The sequence below is a fragment of the Rhipicephalus microplus genome, chromosome 1 (genome assembly GCF_043290135.1).
Source record: "Rhipicephalus microplus isolate Deutch F79 chromosome 1, USDA_Rmic, whole genome shotgun sequence".
NCBI classification, from domain to species: Eukaryota; Metazoa; Arthropoda; class Arachnida; order Ixodida; family Ixodidae; genus Rhipicephalus; species Rhipicephalus microplus.
In genome coordinates, this window is record NC_134700.1 from 235,489,282 (window position 1) to 235,510,839 (window position 21,558).

At 48.9% G+C, this 21,558-nt stretch overlaps 1 protein-coding gene across 2 annotated transcripts in view; it reads left to right on the top strand.

The window, feature by feature from the left end:
* LOC119159499 (uncharacterized) overlaps window positions 1–21,558 on the top strand; it is a 230,542-nt gene that overhangs the window by 88,491 nt on the left and 120,493 nt on the right. For both annotated transcript variants that reach the window (XM_075891637.1, XM_075891636.1), the window contains exon 2: window positions 1,709–3,880. In XM_075891637.1, the coding sequence (XP_075747752.1) occupies window positions 1,803–3,880 (2,078 nt within the window). In that variant the 5' untranslated portion in view covers window positions 1,709–1,802. The remainder of the gene's footprint in view (window positions 1–1,708; window positions 3,881–21,558) is intronic.

Here is a 21,558-nt window from a genome sequence, read left to right on the forward strand (position 1 = left end):
AAGCACACTCGCGCTGCCCGTTCTCGGTTCTCCAAGCATTTGTTGCGCCTCCTCATCCCTCTGTGTCTAGTATACGCGCCGTTTATAACGGCCCGCGTATTCCTTCGCGGGAGAAAAACGGAGGACCGAGTGGCTCGCTGCCGACGTGTCCGTGCTGGAGCCTCGAACGTTCAGCAGCGACCACTCACGCGAAGGAGGCGCGGTCTCATGTCCTCAGACCATTTGCCGTCCAATCCATCTCTGTGAAGGAAAGGCGTGCTCTCGTGTCGTCCCGCTGAGAGCTTAGGTCGAGATGCCCAAGTTGGCTGACCCGACGGTCAACCGCGCGCTTCGAGTCTCATTTCGAGTGCGCACGTGCGCTGAACACACACAGGCGAGCGATCTAGCAAACGCTGAATATACAGTGCTCGCGAGTGCGCATGCGCGAGAGAGCCTAGCGGAGCAGCACATCTGTTCTTACACGTACCTCTCTATCGAGTCAGAACGTCTCATTACGTAGCCAGTGCGGGATGCCGTCCCGAAATCGATCACTCCTCGAAGCGCACGTGCGCTGCGTGGCGGAGTTTTGCGTGCGCCGCCATTTTCGGAGTCCTTCCTCAGCGAGGAGATTTTTCAGCCGCCGCTTGTTGATAGTGGCGCTCACGAACCGAGAGTCGAGTGCGCGCCAAACCGGAGGGATTAGAAAATAATGGGCCATCTGTGCGCCATGATCGAGACACTGAGTGGTGCCGTACGCGGCTGCCACATGCTGTACCGCAGTGGGGCCACCTTTCAACAGGTCGTGTGCGTTTCTCGCTTGTGATGCATCGCGGGAAGTATGCGATTACGCCGTCGTTAGACTTCCGCGTGTAGCGATCCACATAGGCAACGTGAAACTCCAGAACATCCTTGGCTTTCAACGTGTCCAGGACCAAGCAAACGCGATTAATGGGCATAGCCCGAAGCGTCCGCTTCTTCCTTGCCTATTGGCTCGATGATTTCGAGCGTCTCTCGTAGCACTCCGAAATAAAGAAGTATTGAGGGTTGACAGACTTAGGTGGCGATTAAGTGATGGTAGAACATTCGCTGAATAAGGAAGTGATTGAGAGTGGTAGATCACCGTAGCTTTCTAATGCCGACGTCTCGACAAGGAATGTCGTCTTTAGCTGGGCCCTTTGCCACCTATACGAAACGTTTGTACAGGGACGTCCGTCATTTGACCAGCTGTTTATTGTAGAAAGAGTTCATACCATTTAGTCGCTTCGTTTGTAAAAAACGTCGCAGCTTATAAGCTGTGAAATTACCCATCACCCACTTAATGTGTATAATTATCGCAATAGCCTTCTTCACAAGTGTAAGTAGATTGAAGTATACTGTTCAAAAACTACTTAGACAAACTCATATTTATTATTATTATTATTATTATTATTATTATTTTATTTCGATGGAGCATGATCTTTATTCACAACCCGGAACGCACTGAACTTGCCACTGTCCCATCGATTGCTGCCGCCCACTAAATATTTTTTTTAAATAAACGCTTCACGGTAAGCCACACAAGGGCAAAATCGATTCCGAAGATTACCTGCAATAATAGTTTTCTTCCGAAAGTGCTTTTCAAATGACTTGTTGGAAAAGTGTTGAGCGACTTCATGTAACCGAGCTCAAGGTACTATGTGCAAAATTTTACAATTAATCTCTGTCTCTCTCTCTTTTTTTCTCATTCCAGGTGCAGTTTGTGGCCAAAGATGAAACATGATTTGGCACTGTGTGGCATACTGAGCATCATGTAGGGCAGGAAAAGAGAAGAAACCCCTTCTTCTATGGCAACGCTGCCCGAGAACGTGATCATTATGGAAGTTTACAACGACGCCGACTTGAGCGACCCGGCGCCAGCTTACAATGGCGAGCAGAGCCCGCCTCCGGTTTTGCTCAAACCATCCGTGGCTGGAACAAAAGACTTCGTCACCGTCGTGTCCGTCGAGGACTCCGCCAGTGGCAGTGTCGCATCGCAGGGGCAGAAGGACCACGACAATTACGTGACGCTACTGGAAGTCGATGAAACGCCGAGCGCCACGGAGGAAGTGCTCGTGTACCGGCTTCCCGGGGAGAGGCTGGGAATGGCACTCAAGTTCGTCGGGGGAACCGCCGCCGGCGACAAGGTGTCCAGGGTCTTCATTCAGTCCATCACTCCCGAGAGCCCGGCCTCCAGGGCGCAGTGGAAGATATCGCCCATCAAGGAAGGCGACGAGATTCTCGAGATCGGCGACACCCCCGTCACATCCATGACTCGTCTCGACTGCGTCACGCTTCTCCGAGACTCTCCGGTATGTATCAAGCTGCTACTTCGACATCAAGGTGACACGTCTGCGGGCAGAGCTCGAAAAAATCCCCCGCCTCCGATCCCACCGCGGAAGTCTTCCATCGGAGGGTGCAACGGAAGCGACCCCGCAGCATCGGCCCCTACGACGAGCGTTCGACAGCATGTCGAACTGTTCGAAAAGCATGCATCGGGTATCGAGCGCAGTCCGTCCTTGCGGAGGCCCTCCATTCCCCCGCCGTTGCCTCCCCGCCGACCCAAGTGCAGCCACTCGGACTCGGAAGAGCCGTCACCGACTCCTGCGTTTCCGGGCATGTCGCTGAGCATGAGACTTCCGGGTTGGGAAGAGCTTATGCGGAAACGCGGCAGTGGGGACAAAGGCGACCGCCCTGTCCAACCAGACTTCTACGTAGACCTCCTGGCCGAGGAGGACAAGAAGCTGCTGGAGTGCGAATCAGACGACACCGGTAGCTCAGTGTCGACCGTTATCGAAAAATTCTCGCGAGCGAGCACCGCCAACTCGAGTTTTTCGGAGCACACTCGGCAGCAGTCGCTCGACAGACCATCGCACACGTTCGATCTCGAGAAAGTGCTGAGCCCCTTCGAGCAGTTGGAACGAGAACTAGACGGCCACGAGGAAACGTGCGTCGACGACGACGACGAGCAAGATCTCGATTTCGTTGACGATCCAGGAATCCTCAATGACGGAAAAGACGCGCTCTGCGACGTCCTGGGTCTACCATCGGCCATTGCGCCCCCGGAATCCTTTCAAGACATGTCGTCACCGCAACATCACCTTGACGAGGACATTTGCGAAGACACGGAGTACCGCTTGACGTCGGATGAAGACCCAGAATCGAGACCCGACACGCTATCTCCTCTCCAAGAACAAGAGGAAGGCTCGGACCAAGAGGTTGGCATGGAACTTGACAGGCGGCTAGGGGACGCAAAAGAAAACCACGTCGCGGCTGCTATGGCTCTGGACAAGTTACTGCAGCTGAACTTTTGCTCATCTGAACCGACTTCACGTCATGACGATCGCGAACGGCCATCACGCGTTGAAGACGAGTGCGGCCCGGAAGAAGATTGCTTCCCGGAGGAAGAGGAGGAGCTACCTGCCGATGTCAACGAGCAGCGTGGTTACGACGACGAGAGCGACCGCATCACCCTCGAGCTGCACAGACCTTTGCAGCCGGCGCAAGATCTGCTGTCATACTCCAAAGTCGTCAAAACGACGGAGCACTGCTCGAGCTCCACCGTCGTTATCCGCAACGGTCTGCTCGACTCGCGTGGTAGCCAGAGCTTCTTCGAGACGCTAGAAGAAGTGGACACTTGCTTCGCGTCGCCTGCCAATAAGGAGACGCTCAGCGAGCACACAATTACCATCTCCAGTCAGCGGAGAGACGAATTGGTTGGCCGTCCTGCGAGCAGCACGGACATTGAACTAGAACCGGAATACAAAGACCCCCTGCGCACATACCAGAGCTCCGCTTGCGTCACTCTGACCCCGGGTGGCAGTGAATCTGGCAGCCACGGTGAACCGGAGGGCCCCGTGAACGTCGCCTCACGCTTTGACGGCAGGTGAGTGTCTGTGCGTATACTATACGATCTGTTGTTGGGTAACGCGCTTGGCGCCGCTGCGCGCTTTCACCTTTGAGCAACCGGGCTTCATTAGCGTGTTCTTGCGGCCCCTTGCCCAACGGTGACTGCGCACACGAGCGAGGGGTGAGCGTGTTTCCCGCTATGTCGCCGGCGGGTCACGTTCGGGTCACGAGCCGCAAAACTTGCTCCGGATAAGGCGCGCCCCGCTCGGACCGCGCCGAGTGCACTCGTGGTTCCCCATTGTGCCCGTCGCCGAGAGAAGACGCAGTCGCACCGCGCGACGTCTCAATTTATGGCGCCATTCAGCGACCCGCGCTTCGCCAACGACCCTCCGCATTCCCCTTTCCTCGCTACCGGACGTCCTTCCATGTCGGGCTTCCTGTAATTTATGTGAGCCTCGTGAATATATTCGCCCGCGTGAGTGGTGCGACTGCGTTTTAAAAAATACGGTGCTCAGCAGGTAGCCAACGGTTGCCCCCGATTCGGTGTGCTCCGGAAGCCTGCGCGAGCAACAGGAAAAAGAAAAGGGTCGCAGCGGTCCGTCTTCCTTAAGATGTCGCTCTGGCGCAGCGAAATATTTCTTGGATCCGCGGAACGCTGCCGCTTACCTTGTCGCTTGTTCATGCCAAAATCCTCTAGCTGTTCTTACGGTAAATGCATTGCTTTCGCTGTTGCTACTTTTATTTATTTTTTCCCTGCATGACAGTACGCCGGCCAAGATATGTACTCCTCCGCAATATCTCTGATCCGTGTCCTTACGGCTAGCTCGTACAGACTACGGGCGATTCGCTATCTGCACGTCCTTGACACACACGTGCACTAGAAGCGGCGGTTGGGCAGCAACCCTTTCGCCATGCGCCTGTGACATCGGCGTATATCGTAGGTACCGATAGCAAGAGCGTGGAAAAGGCGAGTTACAAAACCTTTTGTCAAGAGTGCGGGTCACCCTCGGGTTTGTCTTCTGTCTATGGGCAAAAGCCGTGGCTCGGGGCGAACGCGTTGCGCCATTGTTTGTGACTTTGATTTTTCTTAGATTTTTGCTAATCCAACAGCTTTTCGAAGACGAAGCGCTTCTGTCGTAGCTCGCACATGATGTACGCGTCATAGTCTTTGTAGTGACGGACTTCGCGTTACCAAGGTGCCTAGAGCAGATACGGACTCGCTAATGGAGGCATTCAGAACAGTTTTGTCCCCGTGAGTCTCCGAAAGATGCACGTAAAACAAAACACGCACGATTTTCTTTGCATTCGGTTTTCTCGCCAGAACGCGACCACTGCAACCTGAAAAAGCAACGAAGCTTCACGCTTACTGCCTGCTGTAAAGGCGACAAAGCTAAGCTCTAGGCATCGGAATCAAATTATACGTATAGATATATAATGACATGCGTATTCTTCATATGTTGTGCAACCAGATATTGCTATTCATGACATGTTAGTGCATGCTATAGACCCGCCTAGAGCGAAGTCAGGTGTAGGCTGGTATTACTGGTACGAGTGGGTAACTACAGGTAAGTAAAGTACCTAGCCATATAAACAGACTGTGCATGTGCAGTGGTGAAGACACTACACATCCTTCAACAATGAGCACAACACATCAGTGCATGTTACACATAGTATATGGGCTGTGCGTACTGTAGTCAGGGATTCGAACATGACCTTTTTTTTTGTATGACGACTGGTGCAATTGCTCGAGGTAACCACGTCATGTCGCGACGAATCTGGTCGGTCGGTAAAGATAATGTTGGCTCTGATCTGTACGTCGCAGTTTAAACTGCGCTAATATGACCCGAGCTGAGCACGCTGGAAACAAAAGTATGCTTGTGCGCTACTTGGCCCTAAACTATCACGTTTCAATCCGGGAGTACCGTACATGTTGTGACAGGCGCTTCCGCTCGGTATGCCTCACTAACTTACTAAACCACTTTTTTAATTAGGTATATAATATATACCAATGTGTGCACTACAATTATTCGCTATCAGAGCGCCTATAACTCGTAAATATAGTAGACTAATCGACACCTTCTGCACCCATGATAAATGTTAATGCGAAGTAAGCACCGGAGAGAGCCCGAAAAAAATTTCATCGCAGATATTTGTCCGTAGAACGGGGAACCAGTGTCGCTAGTATATGAAGTCTTTCTGACCATTCCGAAACAATAACACACCGAGAAGTGCTCCACAACACATACATATGTGTGCAATATAATCCGATCCATATTTTCAGCTATATTTGTCGCGAATGCGGCTTCAAGAACTTCATAGTAATCCAATGGCTTTGTTTTTTATCAAAGAAAAATCTTGAAGAGCGATATCAGTGAAGCGGGTCTTTCTACTTATTGTTCTCGATTACTTGGAACTACCACGCAAAAATAGCACTTCATATTTTATCTGATATCTTAGCGTCCCTGAATCTACATGCAAGTGCATATAGCGTGTGTACCTTCCCGTTCGAAACGGCAATCGCAAACAATGGCCGGTAGCGGTCGCTCAGCGCAGCCCGCCTTATAGTACAAGTTCTCTATATCTGCACCGTGCAGCTACAGCAACCCTTTTTTTCCACCACGCCCATTTTAAGTCATTTCTGATCACAGAACCATGGGTACACCGCTTCTTTCATTTATACTGCAGCGCAAAGCGATAGATAAGAGAACAAAGTATGAAAACAAAAATGCGTACTCGATTATACCACCATTCCACAGGTGACCCGAACGAATCACATGGAGCGAACATCAAACGGAGACCGCATGTATATATCCTCAGTCCGTTGACGAGGAGGTATATATAAAGCTGGGGTGCATACAAGCTACAGGGTGCCTCGGCGTACCAAGACCCGGGGCACATTACTGCCCACTATTGGTGCATTCGGGAGGACCACAGAACGATCAGAGGTGACCCCCCTGTGACCTCATTAGCGCTCTGTGGTGGTGCGCTGGGGGTAGATCCGGCGGCTGCTATAGTGGACTGCTGCCCGCTCCTTGCTGCGTAAAGCCTCTGGTCATCGGCCGATTCCGTGAATTAAACAAATCACGACCACCGGGGGTCGCTGCCTTCAAACGCTTCCCGCAGACTCGATGTTGTAGTGCCCGCTAGTGGTGGCGTGGTGCGTTGCAAGGAAGCTCTAGGGGGAACGTGCTGGTTCGGTCTTCTTGCACATGACCCTCGCACCCGATATCAAGGCCTGATGGATGGCAGGACCGCCGTTTTTTCAATTACCCCCGACCGATGCGTCTCTGTCCGCATGCGGCAAGCTGCGAGCTTGCATACGAGTTTCCGTCAATCCCGATTAGTCTCGTGCTGTTTTGCGGCGCGAGCCGGAATTGAGCGAACACCTGATTGACCCAGGCTTCTCGGCGGTTTGTCAGACGTGTCCGCGAGCCACGTTTAGGTTGTGTAACAGTGCTCACTTCAGCAAAAATACGGTGGTGTCGAATCCACTGGTAGTATGTAGAAGACCCCTGTAAACTGTACCGTTCGAAAAGCTCCGATCGGAACGAGAACATTGCAGCGTGCGTACCCACAGGAAACTATGCACGAGCACGGCATGCAGCTCTGTAGTACATACCAGTGCAACGACGCAGTTGACACGAGTTTAGCGTGAACCAGTAAGAGCTTCATCCGTATTTACGTTAAACATACACAAATACACGCGGATAGAAAGAACGTTTTAGCCTATACCCGAGGTGAGAGGAAGAAAGATAAAGCAATTCATTGCATTTGTACAGAACATACTTCGGAACCTTGGTTCTCGAGTGGTCGAGTGGGGGGTCCACGGACCCCGGGTGGTCCTCAAAGTGTTTCTTTGTTTTCGGGGAGGGGGGCAGAGAAAACACGTTTTTAGAGGCACACTATGTACCGTGACAGCTTACAACTTTATTATAGTCCAGTGAGGCCACTGAGGTTGCCGAGCGCCACCCGGCTACTCCTACGTGGGGACCGGCAGATGTAACCCTAATATTCCGCTCCTTCTGATTTTTGTTAGGCTTTACCGCACAACATTTGTATATTACGGCGGTGTAGAGTTAACTTTGCCTTTCTTAATGAGATTGTTGCGCAGCTTTTGTCGCAGTCCGCGACATCGGCACGTGAGCATGCTTTTTGCAGGCTTAAATATCGTAAAAGGAAACATGGAGGAAGAAGAAAGTTTAAGCGGAAAGACAGGGAGGTTAGCCAGTTCTTAGACCGGCTGGCTACCCTGTGCTGGGGAAAGGGGTGAGGGGAATGATAGATGTTAAGAAGAAATGATGGCTAGGAACAGGACGAATGCGGCTGCAGACCGCTCAACTTATTAACGAGTTCTTGAGATCCATCGGGTATGGCCCTTTAGTTTGGCTATCATTTTACAGGAAAAAATGAAAGACACCTGCGTGACGTTAATTGTCGGGTTTATTTATGACCCCTTTTCGCTCTTGTCTCACCGCAAGGGGTACCTCGTCGCTTCCACAAGTCTTCAAGGGGTCCCGAAGCATCCATGGCTGACAACCACTGCCTCAGAACGTAGCTGCTTTCGGACACATTCGTGAGAGAAGAGTGCGAGCAATGTGCGCGAAGTAAGGTTTGGTGAATTTTATGGGGAAGAGATGAACAACAAGAGAGAAGGCAGGGAAGTTAACCAGGCACATGCCCGGTTTGCTACCCTACGCCGGGAGAATTTATAATAAGAAAAAACGATGTCTGAACAGACTGCGACATATATTATTCGGTAGCAAGGTTTCAATTCAGGCTTCTTGGCGCGACACCCTTCTTTTTGTCCGCGCTGAACATGCACTAAAACGAAAATTTGAAATTCACTCGGCTGTCTCGTTTCACTTTGTCGCCCTTCGTGTACAAATCATGACGATGAAAAACAGACACTTAGTGGGTCAAGGCAGCAAACTCGTCTATCAAGATAGCTTGAAAGTGGAGCTCGCACTTTGTCGTTGAGAGGAGCAAACACTAGCGACTTGCTACAGGATACCTTGAAGCGTGTTACACGCCACAGGTTATGGCATATGACGCGTTTTAATGTTATGTATTTTTTATACTTACTTACCATTAGATATTTCGGACGTTAGTTTGGTTCCGGTAATATATATCTACTGACCCAAGACTCGCTACAAGTCGTATATAATGCGACTGCTACAAAGTAATCAAGCAAAACTGTCAGGTCATCGATAAGGCCTGCTCATTCACGCACTCAGCTACACAACCTCGTCATCCGGAAGGGGGAGGGGTGAGGGGACTTACACGCAGCGCGCGTTTCCGAGTAAAGGCGAGGTCCTGGGCCTTGTTTATCCGGCGAAACGTATTCCGCGCAGCCATCTACGCAGTGCGTCAACCCGTATGCATTCACCGTGCGGAGCGCTTGTATCCACAAACTCCGCGCTGTTCGAGGGGCGCTTATACAACGTTGCTGCATGACCCGCCCGCGTACAATTTCCGTTCGAGTATAACGAACGTCGGACGGCCACGCGAGGTCGTATCAAGCGAACGCGTCCTCCGTTTTGCTCTTCTTGAATATGTACGGAGAAGAAAGAGAGAACGCTCCGCGTTCAGCGAAGTGTGTACAATCGCGTGAGCATTCGCTTCTCTGTGTACATACCTGTATGGGCATACGTATGCGTTGGCGCATGGCGTGTCTCGGAGATGTATCGGTCCAGTCAACGCGTCTGCACGTGCACCCCTAGAGGATGGCGTGTGCTCGCATACGCGCTCGAAGCTCGCCGATTATCGCTGCGAGAAGATATTAGAAACAAATGCTCTCCTGCATGGGTCAGTTCCGGTCGGGTGAAGTGTGAAACGAAAGCATATATACAGCGACTGGTTATCGTTCGTCTTCTTCTCACCCTTCCTTCAGAACATGGTTTCTTCCGCGCTTTTTATGGTTACCTGAACGGGAAACGGCACTGCAACGCCGTTGTGTGCATGTTAAGTTCTAGGGTGCGTATAGGATTCGCGTGGTTCACCGAGAGCTCGGACTCGTCGAAGACTCGTCTGGCTCCAACGCGTTCCTTGCGTCAAAATGGTTAACTTCGTACTGAAGCTACACGTAGTAATTACTTTCTTAGCATTACTCAGGAAAAAATATATAGTTTGATTTGCAAACTAATGCTGGATGTACACTGTTATGAAACGCAAAAAAAAAGAGAGAAGTCGCTAAAGTCGAAAGATAGACGTCAAGGTATGTGTTCAATTAGTGACAGTTTTTCGTCTGTTTCTTTCACGACCCATTTAGTTACTTTATACAGGTGAGTGAAGTTTTATTATAAATACAATACGTTTATTTTCTAATACAATATGGCCGAATAAAATGCGCTTATGAAAGCATTGTTTTGGATAATACCGACGACCGTTGGGGTTCAACATCCCAAAATCTCGATATGATTGTGAGGAACACCCTAGTAGCAGGCTCTGGAAATTTCTACCACCTGGGGCTCTTTAACGTGCACCTAAGTACATGGCCAAAATGGGTATTTGCACCTAAGACCATGCGAAAATGGGTATTTTTGATGTATCTCGAGAAGAATCTTTTTGCCAGTTTGAAAGGTACTCCAGCACGCACTGCAACATACCAAAATTCGCACAATAAAATTTTCTTTCCAAAAATATATTTTGCAAAGCAACAAGAGTATTTTGGAATGAATAAAAAGGTGCAGTTTTTTGTTCCGACTGATAGAAAGTGCAATAAAAACATTATATATGCAAGAATATTCAAAAAAAGATAATTCAATATATACATTTTGAAGATAAATAAGCCAGGTACACTATAATAAAGAATAAATGTCAAACAAAATATTTCTATTCATATTATATACAAGGAAAATCAGAACCGAGGTGCCGCGTCGTTGCTCGTGTCATGCGATGAAGCATTGCTTGGGTTTTCATGAGACACAAGTGAACTCTGACAATTTTTTCAGTAAATATATGTCTTTTTTGCTGTTTTGCGATGAGAGCCTCCAGGTGTTTTATTATTAGAAGTGTGCCTGTGATGTCAATAATCCCTCTATAAATCAGATGTCCAATGAACTTCGCTCTTTCGTCTAGCGTCAGCTCTCTCCTTGAGCCGCCTCACTCCGCAAAGTTGTTTCAATATATGCATCCAAGCATATTTCTTTGCATTTTGGAAATCGTACAAAAAAACGATATCGTGCGCAGTTCTAAAACGTTTCGCACTGATACGTTGTCAGGGCCAAGTTGTGCTCTGGGGGCCTTCTTGTCGCGAGGAGAACCTCTGCAGCCAGTGCCAGCAAACCATGCTCCAGCGACGTGTCGACCTCGCACGTAACCAGAATATCCATAAGATTGTGCACAACGCTCAGAAGCTGCGCACTTGCGGCGGAGGAGGCAAGTTGAAGCCGTAACCAAAACTGACCCATGAGCGGCGGCGAACGTCTCAGGCAATACATCGTCGCCATAAAACTTGCAGCTCAAATGCGGTCGTCCTCGAACTCTAAGCTTGTCGTCACTCAATTTAAATGCGGTTGCACGATAATTCCTCGTGGAGTGAGCCTCTCGCGGCGCAGGTGACGACGACGCCATACGAATAGCGACACTCAATGCGGCCTTGTGCCTGATATGACGATACAAGCGAAACCAATGCTGCTTTAAACTGGCTGACAAGGCCACCTAACCACTTTAACTGTGGCGGACCTTCGGAAATATTTTTTGTAGAATAAATTTTCCCTAACTCCTAGCAACACATCTCTATTGAATGGCTGACATAAGTTTGTGGCAATTATTAGTGCTCAACAGTGTCAGATTGCGAATCTGACTCCTTATTTAATATTTGGCTTGCAAATGTTCTTTTCGTTACATAATTTTTATGTTAGTGTAGCATAATCACGAGTTGCACGCACTTCTGTGAAGTTCGCCTAGCAAGGGCATTTTTCCAACATCACACGCACAATGGTTCGCGCAAAGGTCTTTTAAAAATTACTATGTAGCCAAAACGGGCGAATTCAAATTTATTTCGAAAATTTAGTGGCTGGACTAACTACTAGAAAGCGCTGTGTGCGCGAAAAACAAATTGAACTTAACGAAATCGACGATACAAAGCATCGATAACCGGTGAGCGACTTGAACAGGCTTGTTGACAAAATAATGAGCAGGTGACCGTGTCTCACGAGTGCCCTCACTTTAAGCGTGTGCAACGTGAACGAGACGCCCAGAACGATGCTCGCCCCCATATTCTTAAAACAAGCCTCGACACGAATTCGGTGCTTCAGTTGATCGAGTTGGGCACACAACCACTACTCGACTGGTAAATGACGCCACGCTTCTCAAAAATCGCTGCAGAGTATCTCTGATACGCAGTGACATGTTCTGTCTTGAGACGGCGATCCCATCCGACTTTATGAAGTCGAATAACGTTGTAGAAAACGGGATAATAACAATAATAACTGTTGAAGCTTAGCATCCAAAAACCACCACATTATTACGACAGACGCCGTAGAGGAGGCTCCAGATATTTTTACAACTTAGGGTTCTTTAAGGTGCACCTAAATCTGGGCACTAGGGCCTCAAGCATTTTTCACCTACATCGAAAATGCGGTCGCCGCAGCCGGGATTCGATCCCACGACCTACGAGTCAGCAGCCGAATGCCTTAACCACTAGACCACCGTGTCAGGTAGAATACGGGAGACGATTTTTTACAAAGAAGGTTCGTTACGATTCAGATTATTTTACTGTTCGGTTTAAAACAATCATGTATAATCATAACCCCAGTGACCACCTTTCCGCGACGTGGCCAGCAAAGAGACAGCGGGCGTGGTTATGTCAAGAGTATTGGCTAGTGAACACTGCGGCAGATATTCGATATGAACAGGATGAACTCTGTCGGGGTCGTACTTTCCACCTGATCGGCAGCCCGCAACTAAAGGTGTCTGCCTCACACATTTGACCTGAATTCTGGTCTATATACATAAGCAAAACAAACCTTTCATCATTTTCTATTTGTGTAATCATGTAGCAGCAGTCAATTAAGGAGTTTGCCAGGCTAGAATACGAAGGCAATTTTACCTAGCGGACCACGGTATCGTAGTTGCGCTAAGTTCTATGTTGCCGTTCAGATTGATGCGGATATAATCGCTCATGCTGTAGCGTGCGCGCATTTGCCCCCGTTTTGCATAAGGCCTACACGAAAGCAACCATGCAGGCCACATCAACGTCGTAGAGACTGTAGTGCTTCATCCATTGCAACGACGAAGAACGAAGCCAACCAATACTTCATACGTGCACGTGATCACTTAACTGCAGCACAGCTGGATCAACCTACCAGATAAAGATAGGCCAGCAGGAGACGATCCAGATCACGGTATGCTATCGCGCCAGCAAGTAGGCCGAAAAATCGCGACGCCCCAGAAATTCCGCGGGTAACTTCCGCACCACAGCAGACTCCGTGAGGTAACTGCGAAGAGTAGATAGCACATTACTCACTATTGCAGAATGCTCGCCGCGACCACGTGCGTTCTATATGCTGGCCTCCGTGTCCGGGCTTGTGCGGTGCACAGCAGCTGCCCACTTCTGTGGATTTCCGAGGTACTTTTCCACGAGTAAACGAGAAAGGTGGACGCCATTCTTCGTATTACGTGCTGTGCTTGCTTATGCGGTTCGGCACATTTCCTTTCACCACTTGCCCTGCACCCATGGCGGTCTTCAGGTTGCAAGCAGTGTAGAAGGGTTCACCGTAGGCTACATCCCACGCTGCGCCCAGGGACACGAACAAGCGACGAACATCCACAACACGACCAGTCACTGATTTAGAACAATATAACAGAAAACCCGAGAGACCTAATGTAAACGTAGTGTCGCCTTTAGCCGCATCACGCTGTTTCTGAAGCAACTGGGGGCGATAACGTGAGACGTGTTCGATCGAAGAAGCAAAAGAAAAAAAAAAGGAGGGGACCTTGTCGTTCACGCCACACCTTCGGAACTCTACCATGGTTTCAGTCTCCCGTTTCTACTGCGCATGCCAGCATCGTGAAGCGATAATGCCGATAATATAGTGACCGATCGAGGAAGAGCAAGCGCTGTGCCATGACGAAGCAGCAAGCGGCGCAAAGTGTGGGAGAGAGGGAGAGAAACGCACCGACCCCTCTCGAGGCGCACCGACGTGCATGACGAAGCTCGAGCTCCGAAAGGAACTGCGCGATCGACTTGTCCGTTTTGCGACTGACGTCGTGAAAAGTGGCAATGCTTAACCTATTGAGGATGTATCCATGGTTCGAATAGAAAAACACGTTATTTCGTACGATCTACAAAGAGGAAGGCTTACGTAGGCTTTCGAGACTTGATATTCCCTGACGACCCGCATTATATATTTATGGGCTACTCAGGGGAACATCGTTTTGAAAGGCGTGCATGCTCTATGTTGAGTAAAAGTTGTTGTTGGGCGAGTTGGCTAACGGGGTACATACTATATCGCTAACCTCGAAAACACAGATCAGAGAAAAAAGGTATAGGAGAAAGCAGAAAAGTTGCGCGCAGAAAGGTTGTGAGCGCCCGACCTTTCTGCTCCCTCCTACGACTTAATTCTAATCTGTGTTTTCCAAGTTTGCGCTACTGTGTTGTACCACTGTGCTCCATGTGGTGACTCGGGCGTGAATGGTACCCTTGGCAACCGATTGTGGACGAGTGTCATTGATCGAGAGACGCGAGACTGAAGAGCTAACAATTGAGATAATGCGCTTTACTATCCTACAGCGGTGTACGGAAAAAGGGGTTCCGAAACTGGGGGAGAGAATAAAATAGAAGAGAAAAATTAAGGACGCTTCAATCTGAGACTTACCTAACGGCCCACGGGTCACGAAAAGCGATGTAGCGCTTGCTCGGACATAGCGCTCGCGTGGGTCGCTGTTGTATGTGTATAGAAATTATATCTTTCTACGACATCACATCATTGCTTCAGCAGAAGGACCTCATGGCGACGCTCTCACTTGCGAAAGTTGTCAACACCGTTCTTCACTCCCAGCCGCTTGTGTGTGTCTGTGTACGCCTAACTTTCTTCTGATATGAATTTACATACCAACTGTAGCTCTACTTCAGTCCTAAGCAAACACCAGTGATGAGAATGACGTTGTTATAATTTTTTTATATTTCACTCTTATAATTTGTTGGTAGTATCTATACTGCCCTTCCCATATTGCGGCGCTTTCTCACTTGTAAGTGCGCATTCGTTTGAAACATTATCACGCACAGCTTCCTACAAGTCTAGACCAGTGCGTGTATTGTGCACTTCCAGCGTACCAGCTTTAATTCTTGCACGTCCCCGCAACGGTTGCCGCGGCGCCTTTTTGTTCTCCAAGGGACATTACACCCACCTATCCACTGCGCTGATTCGCTTATCACGTTTCGTTAACAAAAAACTGTCGAACCACGTGAGTCACGATACCATATCGTTAAGTCGCATTGCGGGAAGTTATACTCGAACGAATAAATGTCAAATCGAGTGAGCACCTCGTTGCTGTTACATATTTTACGACCGTCCTCGCATTTCATATCCCATTTATTTTCTTTAAGTCGTCCTTTCAATTTAGCGAACCGCTACGGTACAACGCTTTAAATCCCGCGCCTACTTCTCGGGAATCATTGTCTTATTTTTGTTTCTTGCTTTGCGTCTGTTTAGAGTGCGTGCCTTTCGACAAAGATATCCCCCTTTCTCTCGGTTCAAATTGTGTCCGTTGCTACGTATCCGTTCGCGAAGATACCGATGCGCTCTTGCATGATTAAACGCCTCGTTCACCAGCCTAGCGCTGCCAAGCGTAAGTATATTTATGCGCCACGCGCCATAGGTGCATTCACTTGAAACCGGTTTCACCCTCCCATGTTTTTTTCTCTCGCAGTTTATTAACATTTCGCCTCGCTCTCTCTACAACTGTAAATCGAACCCGCTGGTATACAGATAACCGCGCCTCGGTGTACAATGTTCTAGAAACAAAACATCGACGCTTCACAGCCCCCACATTAGCGAAGAGTGAAGTGGTGCGTCATCGGTTGTTGTAATGTGAATTGAGTTAAAAAAAAAAGGCAGAACCTTAAATAGGGTTTTGCAAGTTTCCCTGCTATATATACTGGCATGTCTCATCGAATCAGAAGTCTATGACAAAAGTGTAAAGATTCCTTTTTTTAATTTATTCATTGCTTTGTTATTTGTTTGTTGTAACATTTCTAAAACGAAAATTTTACGTGGGAAAGCTACCTGCCGATATCCACAAGGAGGTCGGTAACGAGCTAGGCGTTCTGTCTCGATTGATAAGTGGGGTTTAACGTCCCAAAACCCCTAGGTACTTATGAGAGACGCCGTAGTGGAGGGCTCCGGAAATTTAGACCAGCTGGGGTTCTTTAACGTGCACCCAAATCTGAGCGCATGGGAGTATACAGCATGTTCGTCTCCATCGAAAATGCAGCCGCCGCCGGGATTTGATCAGCATTCGTGTATACCTTAGCCACTAGACCACCGCGGCGGGGCAGGTGGTCTGTCTCGAAAAGTATCGGCTGCTGACCCACAGGTCGCGTGATCGAATCCCGGCTGCGGCGGCTGCATTTTCGATGGAGCCGAAAATGCTGTAGGCCCGTGTGCTCAGATTTGGGTGCACGTTAAAGAACCCCAGGTGGTCGACATTTCTGGAGCCCTCTCCTACGGCGTCTCTCATAATCAAATGGTGGTTTCGGGACGTTAAACTCCACATATAATTCCATCAATCAAATCTATACGCATAACTTGCCATCCTGACGCAAACTCTTTCAGTGAGTAAGAAATGGAACCATAATAAAGTGACAAAAAGGGCCCCTCATAAATTTCGTAAAGGTGGAGTAGGAGAGTTGAAATAATTGGTACAAGGATGGGTTACAAGGACACAGAACAACAAGAGAACGAGGCGATGTTTAGGCGATGTTAACTGTTCTTTCGTAGAAATGGAGGCTTGCTTGATCGATTTGTGGGGTTTAACGTCCCAAAACCACCTTATTATTATGAGAGACGCCGTAGTGGAGGACTTCGGAAAAATGGAGGCATCTTATGCGTTCCACTATAGCACATGAATATGAAGCATTTGTAAAAAAAATGGCGTGATAGCAAGGACGACTCAGTGTGGTGTAAGTGTTGTATTGGTGTTTGGCTTCTTTGTGATAAGCCCTGGCAATTTCAAACCACCTCACTAACATGAATAATCATAAAGCATGAATATTTTGTTCTGTGCCTTCCTCAGCGAGTGAACATATGTTTAGTAACATACAAATGATTCGTCCTTGCATTTCAAGCAAAGAGACGTTCCAGGAATGGAGATGGATGGATGGATGAACTGGTCCTTCGGAATACGCTTTAGCACGTTGCGGGCCGCTCGCTAGTCGGAACAGAAATACGAAGTTCCTGCTGCGTCGCGCGCCCGTTGAACTGGCCATAACTGGTAAAAGAGATGAACAAAAAAAAAACAGCGAGAAGGCAGTCATAAAACCAAGTGTGGTCGTAACTTCATAACTCGAAATTTCTCTATTTTCTCTCCATCATTACCTTTCGAGCGGCACAACTTTACAACTCTCGACGAGCCAAACCTTGCTTGCAGCAATACCTCGAGGCTTGCACCGTTCTCGTTTATCGAACTTTAAACTGGGCGCACGCGCTGCTGCGTCCTTCACTCATCCATACACCAGCGCCGCAGCGTTTAGCAATCGTAAAACTCATCCCGAATGTACGACGTCGTTCCACCCACTAGATCCTAAGCAGATAATCCCCGTCGCAAACGTCTTCGGCTACTATCTAACACATATTTTATTTTCCTTCGGGGCGCACCGTTCAACCCATATTACTTTGTTTCGCTCCGTCCCCCGAATCCTTCTAGCATCTTTGTTTTACGATAGTCGCGCCCGCACCGGTGCCTGAGCGCCTCGTCTCATCATAGTACAGCGCGTGCACTGGTTTTCGCGCCTTTTATCTCCTTTTTAACCCCGTGCACGCCTTTTGCACGCGTGTTTCTCGTGCTCTGCACGACGAAGTGAAGCAATTCCCCTCGGCGGCCCGCTCGAAGCGCTTCTTTTTATCTCTCCTGCTTCATTCTTGGTTGTGTTTCGTCATCTTCTTCTTGCCTTAAACTGGTTCTCTTTCTTTCCATTTCCTCAGGCGCGCGCGCGCGACCTCTGACCCGAGGGACGAACGCGACCCGTGCAGAGCTGCCAGCCTGCACCACGCTGTGCATGCTCTCCAGCGAATGCGCGCGGCGAGGGCGCAAAAAGTAGAGGCGAACGACTGTGTGGTCCGTGTCAAGCGCTGCTCATTTTATTCATGGAGCCCACTCGGAACGGCCACTGCGCACGCGCCGTTGCTGTCCGCAGGGCACGTGCCACGCGCTTCCTAAGGCCGCGTGCCAGCCCTGCAACCCGCATTAGTTGCACTGCCTCTTTCAGCCGCCGCTTGCCGCCGACTGCAGTGTTGCACCAACGGGTTGTGGCGGGGCTGGCTGGCGTCTGGAAGATATCGAAGGGCAGGCGCCGTCTCCCGCTCTCGTGGGCCGATTATTAGGGGGTTTTCTTTAGTATCTTACGCGCGCTTCCCGACCGGAAATTTCTGGCGAACCGCGGTGTCATTTCTTTTCATAATGTTTTTCTCACCGACGAAGAACTGATCTTTTTGGCGGCGGCATCGTCTAATCCGTAACTGATGTTCACCACCGTGGAGCAGTGCTTATGGTGCTCCTCGGCTGTTAACCCGAAGGTTGAGTGTTTGAACCCGGCAGCAGAGATTGCATTTCGATGTAAAAGTGCAAGAAACCTGTGTACTATGTGACGTGAAGGCGTGTTAAAGAGCATCAGTTGGTCCCTCCACTACCGCGTCCCCCATAAATGCACGTCGTGATCTCGGGACGTAAAGTCGGAGGCATTATTACTTTACGGCTACATCTGCGTGTACCAACGACTCTGTTAGCTCTGAAAACTAAACAACGAAAGAGCAAATGCTATCCTGAAAACGTTCAGTGCAACGAACGTACATCCTTCAGCGCACTATAATAATTGAGAGAATAGCTTTCTAGCGTCATTCGTATATTGACTTCCCGTACGTAGTCAATGTCAACGGTTCCTGCGTCGATTAATTTTTGCCCTTTATCTTGAGTACCAATAAACTACATGGCTAACTTCGCTATCCTTCCGCTTGTTCTTCCCTCTCTTTATTTCAGCAAGGTTGCATGTGTCCCTCGATCTTCCGCGCAGCTCAGTTCGCACCATTCTTCCCCTTTGCAGCACGCTCTCCCAGCACAAGCGTGGCGAGCAACAAACATGTCCGTGGCGCTTCGTATTCATTTGTATTTTCTACGCGTATACGTCGGTACCGATGGTGCGAAGTCGGCGGTGGCCGGATATGAATAGGCACGCCGTCTGGCGGCTTGTTTTATGCGACAGGAACAGCGCGAAGCTTGACCGCAGGACTATAACGTCCCGTGTATGGATATAGTACATGCAGACGGCAGTTATGGGAACACGTTAGTGACCCGCTGCGCGCGTATTGCATGTTTACATACTGACGCATGTCCCAAGCGTTTACGCTTTGGACACGCTTCATCCGGCCGCCTGTGTTTGTAGTTATCGCTGGTGGAACCAGGGGTCACTGCGCCCGAAATCCTTGGGCACACACGGGGCGGCCGTTCATCGCGGAGTTGTTACTCGCGACATGTTTGCGGTCGGAGAGGCGGTATTTCATTCGCCGCGCTCTCTGTTTCTCCAGATAAATTTATTATCCTCCCGCAGTATACAGCGGACCACATTCGGCGTAGCCCTGCGTTTGAATGCGTCGTAGCTTACGTTTACGTGAAGGACACGTTCATTTGTGGCCGGGGATTCTAAGAACCTGCGAAGAGAAACGGCCTTGCGATGTTTATGACGGCCTTGTGGCGGTAGTTTCCATCAAAATCTCCAGAGAGCAGCGAATATACGCTTCTTCTTTGCGTACCGCGAACGAAGACTCCGCTAACTTTGTTCCATCTATTTCTTGTCGTCACGGTGAATGAGCAAAGCTGCCAATAGCGAAGATCTGGCTTAATGCTAGGCACCAACATAGGGTAAGCAAATAAAACGTAAAAAAAATCCTACAAAACGTGGGCCTCCGATTAGTGTAAACGATTTGCTTCATGTTACTTTTGCGCATGTGCTGCCAATGAATAAAACCACGTGTACTTTATGCGTGTTCAATGGGCGCTCTGATTGCGAAATGCGGCTTCATGCAAATTAATATGGCACTGTGCGGTTAATCTTAACTTCAATGAATGCCCCACATATAGCAGACGTATCAGGCTGAATCTCTATAATAATTACCTTTTCTTCATGACATTAGGAGGCAAGTGGTCAATACTTATCTCACGCGTGTGCTTGCAGTTGTTAAGTTAATAACAGAAAACAGGAAATAAAATTGGCTTCATTTTCATCACTGACATATCTGCAGCCAACAACCAGCCGCAATGTATACTCACGTATGGGGAACTGCCGTGCGTTCACGATTTCTTCATACACGGGTTGCATCGCTGCTAAACAATAAATGAGCAGCGTTGACACACCTACCCTCAGTTCATTGTAATTAATAACATTGATTGATTTGTAGGGTTTAACGTCTCAAAACCACCATATGATTATGAGAGACGCCGTAGTGGAGGGCTCCGGAAATTTCGACCACCAGGGGTTCTTTAACGTGCACCCAAATCTGAGCACACGGGCCTACGACATTTCCGCCTCCATCGGAAATGCAGCCGCCGCAGCCGGGATTTGAACCCGCGACATGCGAGTCAGCAGCCGAGTACCTTAGCCACTAGACCACCGTGGCGGGGCTTGTAATTAATAACAATGATGGATATTATTAGTCAGAATAATATATCACAAAACGCGTAGGTACATTTATTAAACGGCCAGAAAGGTCTCACCTAAACCTCCACTACGTCCTTAAGCGCTAAGCGAACGTCAATTATGGCATGCATGGTTGCAATTTTCTCTAAAAGGCCTGCTGTTTCTGCTAGCATCGAGAAATAACATTCCGGGCCCATTTTTTACTCACAATTTTTGGTGGTTATTGGAGCCACAAAGCCAAAAGAGAACGAAAGAAAAAGAAACTGTCAGCAATACCCGAGCGTTTTTCAGTGCAGCACGCCCAGTACAACGCCATCTGGCGTCGCCAGTTTCGCCAGAACATCAGTCTTCCGTGGCGTGGTTAGGTTGGGACTGCGCGAGCGATACAAATGAAAGCGTTGACGATTTACACGGCGTGGCACCAAGGAAGGGAAATTACTTTCCGCCTGCCGGACGCCCGTGTAATTTGCCAGAGAACGAATTATTTCGCTGACATATCGCCGCACTGCAAACCACCCATCGACCCAGCGTGTGCGTGCGTGTGCTGACACAGACACCGCACCCATCATAACTGTCTCGAAAACGCTGCTTCCGAATGTCTATCGTAGGCGTCACCGTGTCCATTGCTTGGAAGCGCTGGGAAAAGTGAGGCGGCTTCTCTTTAGTACGTTTAACTCTTTTCTTTTTTTTTCCTTTTCATTACCCGACATTTCGGTCGGTTTCTCTCACACCAGCAATTCGCTGTTGTGAAAGGGCACTTTCAAGGCTTTCTTTATTCGCGGCGCAGGCAAGCCTGTGACGTAAAACGTTGTTTTGTAACGTAAATAATATATTATTATTATTATTATTATTATTATTATTAT